Source organism: Carassius auratus, chromosome 7 (assembly GCF_003368295.1).
Source record: "Carassius auratus strain Wakin chromosome 7, ASM336829v1, whole genome shotgun sequence".
NCBI classification, from domain to species: domain Eukaryota; kingdom Metazoa; phylum Chordata; class Actinopteri; order Cypriniformes; family Cyprinidae; genus Carassius; species Carassius auratus.
The window spans coordinates 23,870,468-23,888,674 of NC_039249.1; the positions used below are offsets into that span (position 1 = coordinate 23,870,468).

The window sequence follows — 18,207 nt, forward strand, 5'->3', positions numbered from 1 at the left end:
TAACAAAAAAACATCACAAATCATCATTCTTGTAGCCATGGTAACTTCAAATTAACCATGGTTTTGTTACTTCAAATAATAATTGACAAAGAAGTATTAATATATTGTTTTTGTTGTTATTGTTGCTATAAAAACAGACCTAAGCCATCAATAGCCTTTAAAATAACTTAAAATGAATTATATAAAAACAATGAGGCAATAATGATTGGTTAATAATAACACTGGTAAAATACATGATGTAGGCAAATACGAAATAAACAATTTCTGTACATGTTATTACAAATGTCTGCAAAGGGAGCCAAATGCCACGTAAATGCTGCTGTTACACTTACAGGACAATCAAATTCTTGTTCATTTCATTCAAATATTCACTTAATCTTTCATTTTTAGCCACCTTTTTCCTATAGATGACACATCCTTTATCATTTCTTCTTCTTCAAAAAACAAAAACAAAACAAAACATGCATATCACAACCCTTACAAAAATAAACCATGGTTTTAACGTAGTAAAACTACTCAATTTTCTTTTGCATGATTTCTGAATGCTTGAGACTATAAAATAAAATAGAGTCATAATTAAGTTATAGCCATAGGTAAATGTCAAGAGCTACAATTGTAATTTGTAAATAATACAATTCATTCATTTACTTTTTTATTTGATTAAAGTTCTATTTTCACCCATAGTAGGTGTTTTTTTTTCCATCATCATATTTGCGGAAGGGGAGGGGGCACAGCAATACAATCCTGTTTAGGGCACCCATTTGACCAGCAGCGGCCCTGATCAGGACTCTTTTTCAAACAGACAAGACGTGCAAGTATCAAACTTAGTCTTATTAATTGATACATTAAGTAGCATATGTACCTTTTAAAATATTTTTATACAAACTATTTTATGCCCCAAGTACATAAAAATGCTATGCATGGCAGTACTGTCACATTCATGCTAATCAGCTTTGAGACAAAGACACACACACACACACACACACACACACACACACACACATATACACACAGTTTGGAAACACTCCTTCCTTTACAAAAAAGCACTTAACCACATCAACTGGGTGTGTATCCCCCAAATTACGTAGAGTACATCCTGTGCTCAGTGAGTGTGTTTGTTGTACCGCAAAGCACCTCTCTCAACACTCACACTCTCAGGGTGTGAAGCTCATAAAATATCCTGAGGACCTGCAAGTCTTGTGTGAAGTCCAGCTGAATGTCTACGGGCATCAGAGGATTGCTCAGGTCCTGTTTCTTCTCCTGCTTTTACTGGTTGCAAAACTCTCAGTTCCTCAGCGGTTTCTTGTAAGAGGTCTAACAGATCATTCTTAAGTGAGAATATTATCTGGTTGGCTAAATCTACCATATTTTCATGTGTATTCGTCGAGGGCCTTTGAGCATAAACTGAGGATCTAATAATTAGAGAAATAGCAGAAGATACACTAGCTGTTCTCTTCATCTCTTCTTCACTCGAACCCAGTATTTATCACTCCAGGCCTGTAATATAGAGATGAACAATTCTAAAGCAGAGTAATGTCTACATCTGTGATTGTACATACAAATTGCTACTTTGTATTATATATATATATATATATATATATATATATATATATATATATATATATATATATATATATATACTGTATGTTTACCAAGGCTGCATTTATTTGATTTAAAAACAACCTTCTAATTTTTATATATTTAAAATGTAATTTATTCCTTTGATGGCAAACATGATTTTTGTTTATTTATTTATTATTTTTGTTGAACAGCCATAAATCCAGTCTTCAGTGTCAAATGATCCTTCAGTAACAGTTCTAATATGCTGATTTTATGCTTAAGAAGTATTAATTATTATTATCTATGGTGAATATTATTTTTGTGTTAACTGATACATTTTTTGATGGCCTCACAGTTCGACTGCAGAAAATGTACAGATGTAATAAGCCCCACATAAATCCAGTATTTACTATTTATATTTAAGGTAACAGATCTAAATGTTTAACATATATGAGAAAAAGGTTTTAAATAAGCCTGCAGACTAAATGCAATAAGAACTTGAAATAGATTTATTTTTTTATTTACAAAAACATCATTTGGTCAAATATATTGGGTATACATAAAACTACTGTAGACAACCACCGTAAATATGATCAAACAGAACACCCAAGGAACAATGAGAATATTGCACACAAAATTGACAAAGGCGCTCTTAAAAAGAACTGTTGGGATTTATCGCCATCAAGTGGTAAAATTCTTGAATTGCACAAGGCGTTACTTCAAGTGTTGAGAATTTGAATTTATGAATTTGAATTTTATCCAAAGCGACTTACAGTGCCTTCAGGCTATAAATTTTTACCTATCATGTGTTCCCGGGGAATCGAACCCCCAACCTTCCGCTTGATATTTTTTTTTTAATCTTTTGAGATTTTAGCTTTTGTCTTACTGCATTATAAAAGTCGCATTAAAAATATATATTTTTTTTTCTACTTGCCATTTGTCTTTTATGTACATTTTAATCTGAAAATGTTAAAATTTAATTCACTTTAATCTTAAAATGTTCATCTAAACAATACAAAAATATCCATAATTAATCCCTCAGATGTCGTAAGCTTTTTACATCACAATCATCTTTTTTTTTCTTTTACCAAAGAGACACCGATGTCAGTGAGATTCTGTGAGTTAATTCCCAAATATTGCTGTAATTGTTTTAAATGCAATTGTCAAATATTTAAAACATAATTTACACTGCTATGAATTCGATCACAATATGCTGTATAAAACAATAAAATAATTATTAATATAAATTAATGTGTTATACAGCATTTTGAGATCAAAATCACAGCGGTGTAAATTATGTTTTAATGTAAATGTTGATAATGTTTGCCAAAAAAAGCACAAAAGTAGGACAGCATACTCATGTGATGCATGAATTGAGATTGTTAATAATCAAAAGCAAACAGGGCCAAAAGTGCCCATAGTTGAAGAAACACTATCATAACACACTATATGCAACGTTATGACGTAATTTGACTTAAAGATTCTGCTATGACAGATAACACAGGCCTGTGGTTCTCAAATCTGTCCTGGGGCATCCCTAGTCCTGCACATTCTGTATGTCTCCCTTATCTAACACACCTGATTCAATTCATCAGCTCGTTTGTAGAGACTGCTAGACATGTGTTGGGTGATGTGCAGGACAGGTTTGAGAACTCTTGACATTCTCTCGTTATTGAACGAACTGTTTAACTGTTTTTATGCTTCCAGTCATATACAAACATGCAGATAGTTTTCATGCTAAAGAAATATGTAATCCAGGAAACAGAAATGTAAATGTATGAATTCCTGCAGAATCCGTCGCTGGAGGCGCATCAAGCTGCAACATGTAGAAGAGTGGAGAGAGATGCGGTTTTACCGATTCAAAGACCGAGAAAGAGACATTTAATTTTATTTATTTATTTATTTATTTATTCAAATTGAGCTGATTGCCAACATCATTATATTCCCATGCTATTTAAATTGTAATCGACTCTACCTCATGCCTTGGCATTTGTCCCACATGTTCACAGCAGTGTAACAGAGGCGCGGTAGGCGTGGAGAGTCGCGCGCCTAGACTCGAATCCGGAACGAGCGCTGGATGGAAACAAGCCACGGCATGAAGACAAACGTTTTCAACTTAGCAGACAGTGACAACTTCTCGTCCGAAAGTTACAGCGACATTTTGACAGCAAGAAGGGTGATTACGGTTTGAGGTAGGCTACGGTTCGAGAAAAGACCCGCTTTATTTTCTTTAATAACAAGATTTCGCTTTGAGCTCTTCACTTTCGTTCATGGCGTTATGTTATTGTACGTATATTGTCATAAATCAGTTTATTTAGCCAAACAGACTTACTGGGATACAAGCTTTTGTTTTGTAGTGCGCTTTGCTCAGACACTCCATGTGTAAACACTCCCTCAACTTGTTAATATTACGCTCTTTCATAAAAAAACATAAGTCATAAAAAATGTGTCGAAGCAAATAAAAAATAATAAAAAAATAGGCTAAGTGCTTTAGTATAACAAGCATGAGAGCAGTGATGTGTGAACTGGATTTGGTGACATTACAGCGTGTTACTATGAAGTTATTATTTTGTTAGTCACATGCTTCGCACTTTGCAGACGGTCCCTTCGGACGCCAGCGCATTGAGATCAATGTATTTTGTACAGAGCGGAGGAAAGCTTGTTTCGAGGAAAACATGCTTGTAGCTCGTTTTCTGCATCACTACAAAGGAAAAAGGCGTCAGCTGTGTAGTAAAAACGTTTTCGCTCATGTTTAATAGATCTGGAAAAGTCGAGTCTTTGAATATCTTGCCATCTTTACCAAACTCTCATTCACTCGGGCCGTCAAAACAAAAAATGCCAAAAGAAGAGTTCTCACTTATCCTCCAAAAAGTTTTCACGCAAAAGAAAGGTTTCTGCAATACTGATAACATTTGTTATCATAACAGAAAGCCTAAAAAATACATATTGGAGGAAAAAGATTTACTTTGTTGTTGAAACAAGTCTGAGCTACTTTAAAATTCTATTTTTTCTTTTTTACACAAGCAAATAATAGACAGCTTTATGCTGTTTGTTATGTGCCATGCTAAAGATTTTATTATATTGTTATCCCGGATGTATTTATGCTGTGAAACATTCTTTATAGCTGGACTTTGCCCTGTAGTGAGTAATTTTTATGGGAGAGAAATGCTTGGTATATGACTCAAGACTTAAAAGGGGACAATAGAGTAGCCAAACAAAATCTCTTCAAGTGAAACTTTATTCACCCTCCATAATGACTTTCTTCTGAGGAACAGAAAAGGAGATGTTAGGCGGAATGACAGTCTCAGTCACTATTCACTTTCATGGACTGTCGTCCGGCCTAACATCCCTTTTTGGGTTTCACAGAATGACCCGAGGGTGAGTAAATGATGACAAATTTTGGGTAAGCTGTTCCTTTAAGCACATTCTTTGCGTACATTCTTTACACTTTAATCATTGTGGTTAACAGTGGAAGTCAGGCACGGGCCTACATGCTTGTGCTTGTTATGAAAAAACATTTCAGAATGTTTGCAAGTGGTGAGGGGCATTTGTGTAGAATATAACCACGTTGAAATTAATGCAGTTTGCAACAATGTTTAGGAAAAGTCTATCTGACAGACAAGCATTTTGGGTGTTCCATTGCATTTAGAGTAACATTTTCTACTTGTAATGATAAGCAATTCATTAACCTGTCTGTACTGGTTGCATACAGTTCAAATGTGCAAAGATTTTTTGTTACTGTTACAAATTATTATTTTTTTGTCTGAGTTGGTTTAGTTTGCAATTTGTAAAAAAACACAGTACTTAAATGGTTTATCAAGCAGACTGTAAAAAAGCCTTTGAAATTATGATATTATCATGAACTGAGTATGACAAACAATATGCAAAATAACAAAAATGGATAATTCTGTGAATGCATAAGAACAAGTGTGATTTATGGTTTTTATTGATTTGCTGTGATGATATGAAGATGCTATTTTCTTGTGACCATGTTTATCCTTGCTGTATTTAATTTAGTCTTATCCAAATGTTCTTTTACCTTGGATAGTTTTTTTTTTCCACTGGTTTTCGGAGATGAAAGCATGTCGTAAAGCCTGGATAATCTGAATAATTTGCCTGCTTCTGCCAAGCGACGGATGAATTTACAGCCAAAACAACAGAACTAGTCGGAACTGGTAAAAGTCTGATGCATGTCAGTGCGGGTTTAGAGGTTGTGAAAGCATTGGTTTGTGCCAGAGCTGTGATGTTTCGGCCAGTTACAGATTTTCAGATCTGAAAAATCTGATTTGTTAAACAAGGCTTAAACTGATCTGAGCAAAAGCAGCCTTTTATGCTCGTTGAACAATACCTTGCAGTTAGTCTGGTAGAGTTACTTTAATTGTTTAGGTACAGATTAGCTGTTTTCATTGAAGTAGCCTATTTTTAGTAACCTGATCTAATGAATAACCATATTGCAATAAATTGAATTTAATTTCCATCTTATTACTTTTAGGATTTTTTTTCTTGAGGTTTTTATATCTAAATAAGATTTTTTTTTTTTTTTTTTTTACAAAAGTTTTAAGAATAAATCGTGAAATGTGCCTCATTTTATCATTGTTTTTTTTAAGGATAACTCAAAAGTCTTTATTACAATCTCACAAAAGTTTGTTATAACTTGAAGAAATGATGACAGAAATATATAACTGTTATATAGTAGAATGTGCTTCTCAATTTAAGTAATAAAGACAACAATAATAACATTTAGTATAAAACAATGATATCACACAATTTTATCAGTGTTCATCACTGTAAACTTCTGTTGTGCAGCACTTTGTTTGCAGTTTATTGCATTTTAAAAGATTAATTAAAATGTTAAAGTTTTATTTATTCGTTAGATTACTGCCATATTTTATAAAACATTTGTATGGAATTATAAAACAAAGAAACCAGAAAATAATAATAATAATAATAATAACACAGATTTTCTGGAAAATAAAACACATTTCATACGGAAGTTTTATTGTGACGTAATAATGTATTACATTGTTAAAGTTTTGTGCGTATTGTAAATATCTTTTGATTATGATTTTTTGATTGATTAAAATTGACTTGCCATTGCAGCACTTCCTACAACAATTCTGACAGCACCTAAAATATCCATATATAATATGGATAATATGACATTGCTAAAAAATAACATTATATTGTGTATTTGGTGTAAAGCAATGTGTTTATACGGTTTAAGGTAAAAAAAAAAAAAAAAAAAACTATTGGATTTGAGACTTTAATCTGCAACTTTACAGATCTTCTTTATGCACCAAGATTTTGTAACATTTCAAAGACGAATGAAAATTTGAAATGGCATCATATGACCCCTTTAACTTATGCTATTTCTTATTCTGAAAAATCTAAGCTTAAATGCAAAGGACCATGTAACAATGTGAACACTCAAGCTATGCTGTCTTGTTATTTCAGTCTTGTTATTATAGTTATTTTTTCTTTTAATAAGGTTTCATGATATTGAACTCTCTGATACCATATCATTTTCATAATCCTTTTCACCAATGTCAATATCGAACTAATAAAAAAATAAATAAAAAAAACCCCTCAATATCACTGGAGATAAATAAACAATCAGTGATGAAATAAGTACTAGAAACTAATTACAAGCAATAAATAAGAAATACATTTGTAAATGAATTAGTCTTCACTAAGTTATATCCATCTGTCCATCCATCCATCAATCTATATAGACATAATTATTATTTATTTAATTTCTTCTTATTTTATTTACGAAAGTGATTTAGTCAATAGCAGTGAGAGATTTTCTCTAAATAGATTTTCTCTCACTGTAGTTTGATTAATATGAATAGCAGACAGGGCAAATATTGGACAGCTTCCCCTTTAAGACCAAAGTCTGGATCCAATATACTGTTACACATGCACTTTCTCTCACAAGGTTTTACGTTCCCTTAAAGGAACTCTTCACTATTTTTGAAAAAAAGAAAAAAAAGAAAAGAGGCTTATTTTCCAACTCTCCTAGAGTTAAACAGTTGAGTTTTACAGTTTTTGAATCCTTTCAGCCGATTTCCGGGTCTGGCCGTAGCACTTTTAGCTGTAGCTTAGCATAGATCATTGAATCTGATTAGACTATTAGCATCTCGCTCAGAAATGACCACATTTTTCCTATTTAAAACTTGACTCTTCTGAAGTTACATCGTGTACTAATACTGACAGAAAATGAAAAGTTTTTTTAGGGCAATATAGCTATGTGGTACGACAGCAACCATGTCTACACTGCAATGCAACAAACGACAATTTCAAATTACACGGAGTATGTGTATTATTTATTAGGGATGTAATGATTCACTCAACTCATGATTCAATTCACAATTATTATAATTATTATTATTATTATTTTATTATTATTATTATTTTTTTTACAAAATGTAATTAAATGTTTCCTTTTATTATTGCTTGGAGCAAAAGGCTACATGTTTCTTTGTGAAATTGAAATATACTAAAAAGCAGTGCTGCACTTATGAATTTTAATATGCATAATACAGAGGCAAGATTAAAATTAATAATACCATCTAAACTTTTCTAAAGACAGTACGTTCCCCACAGACATACATTCATATAAACTCCTACCCTTAAGTGAATCTAGATTTGTTTAGCATCTCAACCGATTTGAATCGTCACTAATTTCAACTTTCAAATTTTCAACCGGCTCGTGGTTTATCGTCAACATCCCTATTATTTATATTTGTGACCGGTGTTGTTGTTTTAGCTAAATGCAGAAGTATTTCTGAGGAAAGGAGAAGCATAGAACACCAATGAGTACTGAAAGAGCTCTTTAAATACTGTGGAAATAATATTCACATCACTGATAAAGTTTACTGTCACTCTATTTAAACATCTCTGCAGTGGAAGAACACGTTAAAATGAAAATGTTAATTGATTTTTAATGAGGAATGCAGATCAGGGTTTCAAAGGGGATTTTAATAAATTATCATGGCAATAATCCATATCATCCAGAAATGTGCTTTATTTTTATTAAGTGTTTAGTATATACAATTAATTTCCAAATAAAACCGCTAAAAAACATAGAATAGCTCACATAAAAAAAGATAGCTCACATAGCCAAAATGTGTACATTTTAGACAGCAGTGAAATACCATCGTCTTGTTTGGATTAATGAACATGATTGTCTTGTGCATAATTTGGTTATGAAAGACAACTGCAGTCATTTCCCTAACCAGGGGGACTGCCTGAAATTTACAGGAGTGAGAAGCAAATTATGAGAGTGGACGGATCTACTTTAAGAATAGGACAAAAAGTGGATGGCTAGTTATCTGACTATACAGACACAATCCAATCTATTTTTGTCTGCTGTATCGTGCGCAGAACTATTTGAGGGTGACTTTTGCAATGTGATGGTCCGAAAAAACAGCTGGTTGTGTTGAGATTTGAGGATGGCACGCTTACTCTTTTCATATATTTTCTATAAGAATGGCATAACAAAATACACTAGTGCTTAGCCATTCAGAGATCTAGATGCTGGTAAAAATAACCGAGATCTATCCATTATATGATGAAATGAGAGAAGCTGAAACAGGGATGATGTAAAGCCTTCTTGTTGTTCTTTGATGCAGAAGATTTATTGTTTTTTAGAGAGCCTTTCAAAATAACAACAAGAATCAGCTGTGCTTCCAACAAAGTGTTCTTGCATCAACTTTGTATAGAACTTTGTACTTTCTGTAGAATTTTCAAAGAGTCATACATTTTAAAATACACCCTTTTATGAGTAACACAAGGTCTGAAACTACATAGAATACTCAAATTCAGGATTTGAAGCAATAAACCAAATGTAGGATTTTATATTTATAACCACTATCTACATGTCATTTCCATCCTGATTTTTCTGAACAAATAAAATAGTTAGCAGAAAATAGCTTGTAACTATAAACAGAACAGATTTTTGTTGCAATTGCCTTTTTGTTCAAAATGTTGCACCAAATAGAAGAGTACAGAGATGAGAGCTGAGCCCGGATTCTTCTTCTGCTATCCACTGTTGCTTAGCAAAATAGTCTGTTTGTGTGTGCCAGCAAGTTATATTTTTATACATGACTAAATGTGGCCAGTTGACGCATGCAAGTTAGTGTAAATTAGGGCTGTGTATTTCCAAGAATCTGGCGATATGATACATATCACAATACAGAGGTTGTGATATGATATGTTGAGATAGATTGCGATAATGTAAGCAAGGTAATATATAGGAATATTTCTTTTAGAAAAAAGGATATTTTTTTTTAGGAAAGCTGTCATTAAAAACACATCACCATATGCAAACCTTACCAATAAAAAAATATATATATATATTTAACCAGAACACAGTGGGATATGCGTTTGCAATAATTAGTCCCTGTAACATTCAGTGTTATTGAACCACTTTTTGTGCAGTACAAACAAAGGAGGAAAATATATAGTGCTTGCAGGATCCTTTATGTATAGGCCTAATATGTATAAAATGTATTTTATAAAAAGATTATATATATTTTTAGTCCCTGCTTTTTAGGTTCACAGTTTAAGTTTACAAATGTAACATACAATGTGATAACATTTTGAGCTAAACAAAATAATTACATCTGCTTAATATCAATGAAAAATAGAGTGCTTACAGGATTCCTAAAAAAAGCACAAAAAAAAAAAAATTGTTTGTCGGGATGCCAAACCCACTCATGGAAGAAGAAAGCTTTCGTGTTAACAACTGTGATGATGAGCGCTTATCAGGATCAACTAAATGCTGGAATGTTTAAAGTTTGCAGCATAAATATCTTTAAAATATGTCCAAGAGTTTTACACACCAGTCTGTTATTGTGGGAGCATTTACGCTCGAATAATAATGTTTTATTAGTTTGTCAAGACGATTCATACTTAAATCAGATAAGTTTGGCATTTGGTTTCTCAACTCCTAAACACCAACATATTTGTTTGTTTGTTTGTTTAATGCAAATAAAATAATTCACAAACACATGTTTATTCTCCTTACAATAGGGTGTGTTTCTACATCTTTTCAGCTTGCCTCAGTGTAACCTCATCATCCCAATGGCATATGGTAGACTTCATGACCACTGAAGACCCCATGTGTCTACTCTTCTATGGAGCCCGACCAGGAAATTACTGAGTGGCTGACCAGTCTACACCTGCTCCAATATGCCTCCAGCTTCGCCGGGGCTGGCTACCATTGCTTTAAGGACCTCAGGAGCCTAACTGATGAGAAGCTTCTTAAGATGGACAATATTCCCACAGGACACCGGCGGAGGATCCTTACTAGCCTGGAGACCCTGATGATAAAAGTGGATGGAGGTGAAGTGCCAGTGAGGAGAAAGCCAATGCCAAGACCTAGAAAGGTGTTTCCCAAGGCTGAGCAGAGAGAAACATGTTGTCCGCATTCTCAGGGCAGTGACATCCAGGTGACGAGGCAAACTTCAAGGACTATTGCTGATTCAGAGTGTATGGCCACTGGTTCTGCTACACTTCCTCATACACTTTCCTCCAGCTCTAGCTCCACCTCTGAGCATGGCAGCAGTGAATCACTGGAGAACTTTTCAGAAGAACCCATTCCAGATGAGAATGATGACTTTTCCTCAGAAGGAGCTTCTGTAGAGTTTGTGGGAGAAATGGTTGAAAATGAAATATATGAGGAGTGCACCTTCAATAAGGAATCCTCTGGGCCGAGGGTCACCCGCTCCTTTAAACTACGACACAGGCCTGTACCAGAGATCCCTGAACACCCCTACATACCTCCTGACTGGTGAGTAAATTATATATATATATATATATATATATATATATATATATATATATATATATATATATATATATATATATATATATATATATATATATATATATATATATTAAATAAAGTTTTGGTAATTAATTTTAGGTAATTGTGTAACCATATGCTGTTTGGGGTGTGATTTTTCTTAGATCATAATTTGACACAGTTATAGTAAAGTTCTTTGGCTATGAGCTACCATGTTTACCTATTGTACATTTTCCACAAAATCGGTGCTGACACAGGTAAATCGGGCCAGCAGAACAGCAATGAAAATTACTGTTTTGGTTGATGATTTCATCTCTTCAAAACAAATTTGTTTTGGCTTAAAATCCATTTTTTGTGTGTAAAATATTTTTGGTTTCTGACCACAGAAGCAACACAGACATGGTGGCTGCCAGCATATTATAAATAGGCATGCGACGAGACACTTACCTCACGAGGAGACGAGACGATACACAATACTGTGTTCACGAGAATAAGACAAGACAATATTTTCATGCTATTTTAAAGAAATCTACAATCATGAAAAATAAGTCTTTCATTTGAAAGAATGTCACAATGCCAAACAATGCACTTACCTTTTGACTGCACCTGATTTGTTCAAACAGCTGATTCATTCAGTAAGATTTAGTTTGGAACTATTTCCTTGGTGAAATTGAGCAAAACATATAATATTGACTGTAAAATTTACCACAATCTTCTTGTTTAACTTCTGTTAAAACAGTTTTGTCATAGCATAAGATCTCATCACGCTCCTGATGTGAAACTGAAAAGTCTAAAACTGAAACATAATACTGTAAGGACACAGACAATTAAGAAGAGTGAAATTATTTAGACTTTTTTTTTGGCATAATTTCACACTTCTTTGAGTGTTTGTGTTATACTCGTGTACTTATTGTGTGCTTTGTGTGTGTATATGTGTATATATATATGTGTGTGTGTGTGTGTGTGTGTGTGTGTGTGTGTGTGTGTGTCTGTGTTTATAATCAACCCTCCATGGACACCTTGGCAATTATTCGCCATTGGCTAGTAAACTTTCTAGTTTACTCGCCAGACTGATATATATATGGCACAGTTATTGAAATATCTGAAAGTACACTCTTCACATAAGTGTCAGAGTCAGTCAAGCATTATTATAATCAAGTATTATTTAATAATATAACTTTAGTAATTAGAAATAAACTTAATAACCATGTTTGAATGCTTACTAGTCATTTTAACTAAACATTCTTTTCTAACTAGACTGATGGTGTTTTTTTTTGGTCAGTTTTACTGTAAAAAGAAAAGAAAAATAATAATATTTATATATAATAATAATAATAATCGGAAAAAACCTAACAAGAATACTGATAACATGATAATGATACGAATAAGAACTATAAAACGCACCAAGGATTACTAAGGATTAATGTGCTGCTGGATTTATGAATATTAATCAGGTTGTGTGCGTTCGCTTGAACTGATTTGCTGAAATAAAAACAGGCACGAGATGAGCGCCAGCCAATGAGATTGCCGTTCGCACATTAGCTTCACCCACTATTGGAAGACCCGGCAGTTCTTAAAAGCTGAAGAATTCCAAAAGAAAACGCTGTTATGTTGACACAAAAATACAACAAATAATATTGTTTACTTGTAGCGCATCAATTCTCTCTCTATCTCTCTCTCTCTCTGTGCGTATGTGTGAGACAAATCGACGATGAGTCGTGCAGCTTTACACTAGGTTTATGATACGTCAAACACAGGTGCATTGCACATTCACATCCATTCAGATTAACTGAAAAACCGCACAGATCACTTGATGGAGAGAGTGAAACTCTGTGCTTAACTTATACGTAACCTCTTATCTCACACTGGCGAGTAAAATCTGAGAATTTATTAGTCACCGACTAATATTAGACATCATTTAGTCGCCCAGAGTGAAGATTTGGTTTTGCATATGTGAGTGATTTTATATATATATATATTAGTGCTGGGCAACAATTACATTTTTTAATCGCATTGTTACGCACAAAACTAATAATGCATTCAAAAGTAGTGTATTGTGCACTTTTTTTCATTTAAAAGTAGGCTTACTGCTATATGAACAAAAGTGTAATAACATTTGGTTTGCAAACACTGTGCTTTTTACAGCATGGTTCCTTTTACATAGTAGCAGTTAAAATATTTATTGTAGCCTAAATCTCAACTTACTACATTAATGTATTTTAATATATAAATTAAAATATAAAACAAGCCATTTGTCACTGCCAGGACATTAATGTTTTTTTAATGTATTTTAGAATATAATAATGCAGCTTAGCATTTGCAATTCATTCTTTATTTTTAAATAGAGAAAAAAAAAGTTTAAGTGTTTTTTATTTTATTTTATTGTGTTCTAGCAACATTACCAAACTTATAATACAGTTAGAAGTATTTGACTTTTTACATTCTTTGACAGTAAAACATAAAAAATTATGTGATTTCATAATGTACAACAGTGAAAGTGATGTTATGTTTAGAACAGGATCTGGAGCAGTTGGCAGCCTTTCTTGGTGCCGGGGAGAAATTGGGTATTTGGTAGCTTGTTCATTTTTTATTTACTTTTTTTTCTTTTCTTTTAATTTCTTTACTTATTTGCCCCCTGCCAGCACATGAATGACTATGCAGTTTATATGATCAAGTGGAGTATGTGCAATGAGGGTGTGGTGCTCTAACTCTAGGTTATGCCTCAGCTTCCGGTCTGCCTCAGCCACCTGCTGAGTGTTCTGATAGTCCGCTTCACGGCATGCTCTGCTTGCATAGTCATTCACAACTAAATGGAATTGTAACACAAAGGTTGATGGTTCGATTCCCAGTACTAGCAAGAAATGTAGGTGGGTGGACTGCATGAACAGTGCTCTGTGTGTAACTGTACTTGGATAGGTTAATTCAAGTATAGACACATAAATAGGACAAATTGCAAGTATGGTTTCTGCCACTTACAGTAAGTAAATAATAATAATAATAAAAAAAAGAATAAAAAATGATCCACCAGTGCCAGAAAGTGGCAGTTATTATGTTGATGTCGAGCCCTGGAGTCTATGTGCTGAGGCTCAGCCCCAGAGGTCCCCTGCCCAGATTAAACCCTGGATGTCACTGAATGGGACAGCAAAATGTTGTTTGTTTTCCATTCATTCAGAAATCCACAAAACATTCACACTTTTCTACTTTCAAATATGTTTGCAGGAATGTGGCAGCAAACAACAATGACCTCCTCACAAAGTCAGAGGGACTCATCTGCCCCACAGGCAGTCAGAAAGGTACACTGCGCTTCCCTTTATTTCAGCTTCAGCGGTTTATATCTTTTGTTCTGACTTGTGATTGAGTCATTGAGCCATTTTTACCCTTTTAAAAAGCATCTCAGTGCTATAATCTCCTCGTGCATGCATGTGGAGAAGCCTAGTTTGCCAAACCTACAGCAGCTTGCTTGTGTGTGTGTGTCTTTGAAACAGACTTTGGCTTTGAAATGCTTCATTGTGTCCCCATTCCGAACATGTCGCAATGTTTGTAATTGTGGCAGGAAAGGTGCTTTTAGCATCCTAGAAGAATATTGTTTCAGCGAGATGTGTGTGTGTGTAGACGGGAATTGGGAGTTAAACTGAAGTCAGAAACCAGGCTTAAGTGTAAAAGTGGTTTAATAATATCTATATTTACTAGATCTACAACCTAATTCTGTTCTTACTCTCTGGAGTAGTAGTAGTAGTAGCCCCTTATTGTGCTACCTGCTTGAGAAGGTAGATGTTTTAAGTACTAAAAGTTTGAAGTCCTGGGAACATGGAATTAGTTTGCAACTTGATGATCAGAAAATACGATGAGAAAAATCAATGTTTAATCAACAGAATGCTATGAAAATGTAAGATAACAGCAAAGAATGAGGCTAAAAAGGACTGTGTTGTCCCACGAACATTTCCAAAATGCTCATTGAGTGATTTACACAATTATCCTGAAACAGGTTCTTGTTGAAGAGCGATAATACAGGGCAGAGCGAGAGCGAGAGCGTTTCATCTGTAGGTAGAAGGTCAACTCTTGATGATGATAAATGATGACACAGATCTGAAATGACACTTTTGCTACTGGGTTAAGATGTGATGCAATACATTACAGTTCTATAATAGATAACATAGCGGCATCAAGATCAAACACCCTACAGTAGGGTCTTATCTAGCGGGGGGCCCTGTCTATTAGCTATATATCTATGTGTGTGTCCATCCAGAGGGAACAGTCAGGAATTCATGCTGCTTCTTACTGTCTCCGCAGAGATATGGTGGTCATTTGTCACCTTGACAACCAGTCACCCAAGCTGCTCCCTCTTGGTACATTTTCCAAGCTGGCTTTGCTAAAGGACAGTGTGTGGGATCTCATTTTATGCTTGATCTTTTCTCTCTCTTGCCTCGTTCATTCTTTGTCTTAATCTTTCTCCTTTGCAGCTCCTCCTAGAATCGAACCACAAAACCACAACCTGCTTTGTCATAATGCTTCATTCCTGTTGTGTTAATTACAGCACCACTTCAAAGGACCCTGTCCCCCATTGCCCCATATGGAGAGCTTTTTCTGTTCAACTTAGCAGAAAAGGAACCGGTGAGTGCATACGAAACCTGCCTGTGCTGGAATATGGCATTTTAAAATGAACATATAAGGTAACATGATTTACAATGAGCTCACATGTAGAGCACAAGTTACACTTCTAGCAAAGACATTTTTACGTCTGGAACATTTGTTTTTAGAACATGCCTTCAGTGGTTTGTTTTCTCTCCTAGTTCGGTTTATTTAACCATAAAACATGTGGTCTTAGCTCGATTGAAAACAAATTCTAGAGTGGTTTACTTGTGAGTAAACAGCAGTCTGTCCCAGCAGTACAATGAACCAAGTGTCATCAGTGTTACGTTAAAAGCAGCAGTGTCTAATTCTGTAGGTGAGCACATTACTTACTGCACTTGAAAACCAAAGAAAAAAACATCATAAAATGTCATTGCTCTTCTCTGAAGCATAAATACTCAGATACATTTTATATACAGTACTGTATGTAACACATTATGGTACGATTAAGTCCCTTAAGTCTACAGGTCTTGAAAATGCCGTAAGACATTTAAAACAAGGTTGAATGGAATTTGAAACCAGAATTTAGAAAATATTCTTGCTTTTAGTTTCATCTTGATTGCTTTTGTTTTTCAGGATGTGGGCAACGAGGTTATGTCTAGTCAAGGAGTAAAAGTGAACCTGGATCAACAGAAGTTGAGGTGAATAGTTTAGAGAACTTCAGTGTCCTTAAAGCTGAGTTCAGTATGCATGATTTTAGCCCTGATTTTGGCTCACCGACAGGTTTTGAGAAATCTCAGACAAATGGCCAAAATCACAATCACGCAGTGTGAATGAGCAAAGACGCGATCTGAGAGAATCGCAGACATGTTGCTGATGTCCGTGAGATATTTGGCATGCTTAATATCGGGACCTGTCGGCGATTCAAAATCCTGCTGTGTGAAGTGTGTTCTGACTAAAACTACATCAGCGATGACCTACAGCCAATGAGTGAGCAGTGTGAACACAGCAGCGACTGAATGTTGGCCAAGATAGTCATGCAGTGTGAAAAGAACAGTGACCCGATTATGAACATCTTGCAGTCTGAACTCGGCTTTAGCCTGTTTTCTTTTAACAACCTATTTCTAAAATAATAAACTTGTACGTTAAGTCCTCTAATTCTTGATTGTTTTGGTGATTTTAACACAGTTTGTAGATTTTCATATCTACAGGATCTCTGTAGACAATAATGTGGTTTGTAGGATATGATGGCCAGGTGTAATGGGCAATCAGCATCAGCACCTTGGGTGTGAATTCATTTTCATTGATGAAAGGGTTTATTATCAATTATTATTTATCTATATTTACCTCTTATCTATTTTTAAAGCAATAGTTTACCCAAAAATAAAATTCTGTTGCAAAACTGTATAACTTCCTTTCTTCTGTAGAACACAAAATGTGATGTTTGAAAGAAGGTGGGTAACCAAAAGGTCTGGACTGAAAATAATGCTAAAACATTACTCAAAATATTGTCTTTAGTTTGAAATGACTTGAGGGTGAGAAAATTACGATGATCAGAATTTTAACTTTTGGGTAAACTATCCCTTTAATGTTCTTCAGGAACAGTGTCACTCTCTCAAAATATTGTCATCCTGTTAAAGAACGTAAAGCAATGGAAATGAAATGAAGTTACCTAACTAATTATTGCCTTTTCCTTACATCAACTGAATAATTATTTTGATTTTTGTTTTTTAGAAACAAGCAGACACAAAACCAAGAAAGCACACACAATAACAAGAAGCAAGACCTTTCCAAGCACCATTATATCCATGATGATGATGATGATGATGATGATGATGATGATTACTCCACTGTCCAAGAATCCAAGCTTAGTCAGCAAATGGCTACTGAATGCTCTTTTAAACATCCTACATTGCCTACTCCTCTCTCGAGCACTGGAACATCAGCTTTGGCCAAGCCTCAGACAGATGTGAAGGACATATATAGTATGGCACATGATGACCTACCAGTACTGAGACCAAACCTTCCTTCTGTAACAGAAGTTTCCATTTCTCCCTATGCCTGCTTCTATGGGACCCGTAATGCTGTCACCAAAGAAGGCTGGCTAGATAAACTCTCTCCTCAAGGGTAAGGACCACCCAGGCCTTTTTTTTTTAAGGATTATTCTTGAGAATACTGTAAGTCAAGTACTTAAGCACATAAATGTTAAGGAATAGTTCACCTAAAAATGTTGTTCTCCATACACTGTTATTTTATATTTTGAAAAC

At 34.5% G+C, this 18,207-nt stretch overlaps 2 protein-coding genes across 3 annotated transcripts in view; both read left to right on the forward strand.

Annotated features, from left to right (window-relative positions):
- LOC113106275 (microtubule-associated protein 1A-like) overlaps window positions 1-18,207 on the forward strand; it is a 1,143,919-nt gene that overhangs the window by 434,885 nt on the left and 690,827 nt on the right.
- Window positions 3,570-18,207, forward strand: part of LOC113106278 (arf-GAP with Rho-GAP domain, ANK repeat and PH domain-containing protein 2-like) — a 78,530-nt gene continuing 63,892 nt past the window's right edge. Inside the window, exons 1-6 of one of the 2 annotated variants that reach the window (XM_026268018.1) lie at window positions 3,570-3,752; window positions 10,597-11,356; window positions 14,591-14,664; window positions 15,906-15,982; window positions 16,577-16,641; window positions 17,675-18,067. In XM_026268018.1, the coding sequence (XP_026123803.1) occupies window positions 10,701-11,356; window positions 14,591-14,664; window positions 15,906-15,982; window positions 16,577-16,641; window positions 17,675-18,067 (1,265 nt within the window). In that variant the 5' untranslated portion in view covers window positions 3,570-3,752; window positions 10,597-10,700. The remainder of the gene's footprint in view (window positions 3,753-10,596; window positions 11,357-14,590; window positions 14,665-15,905; window positions 15,983-16,576; window positions 16,642-17,674; window positions 18,068-18,207) is intronic. The other variant, XM_026268017.1, reaches the window with a different exon arrangement.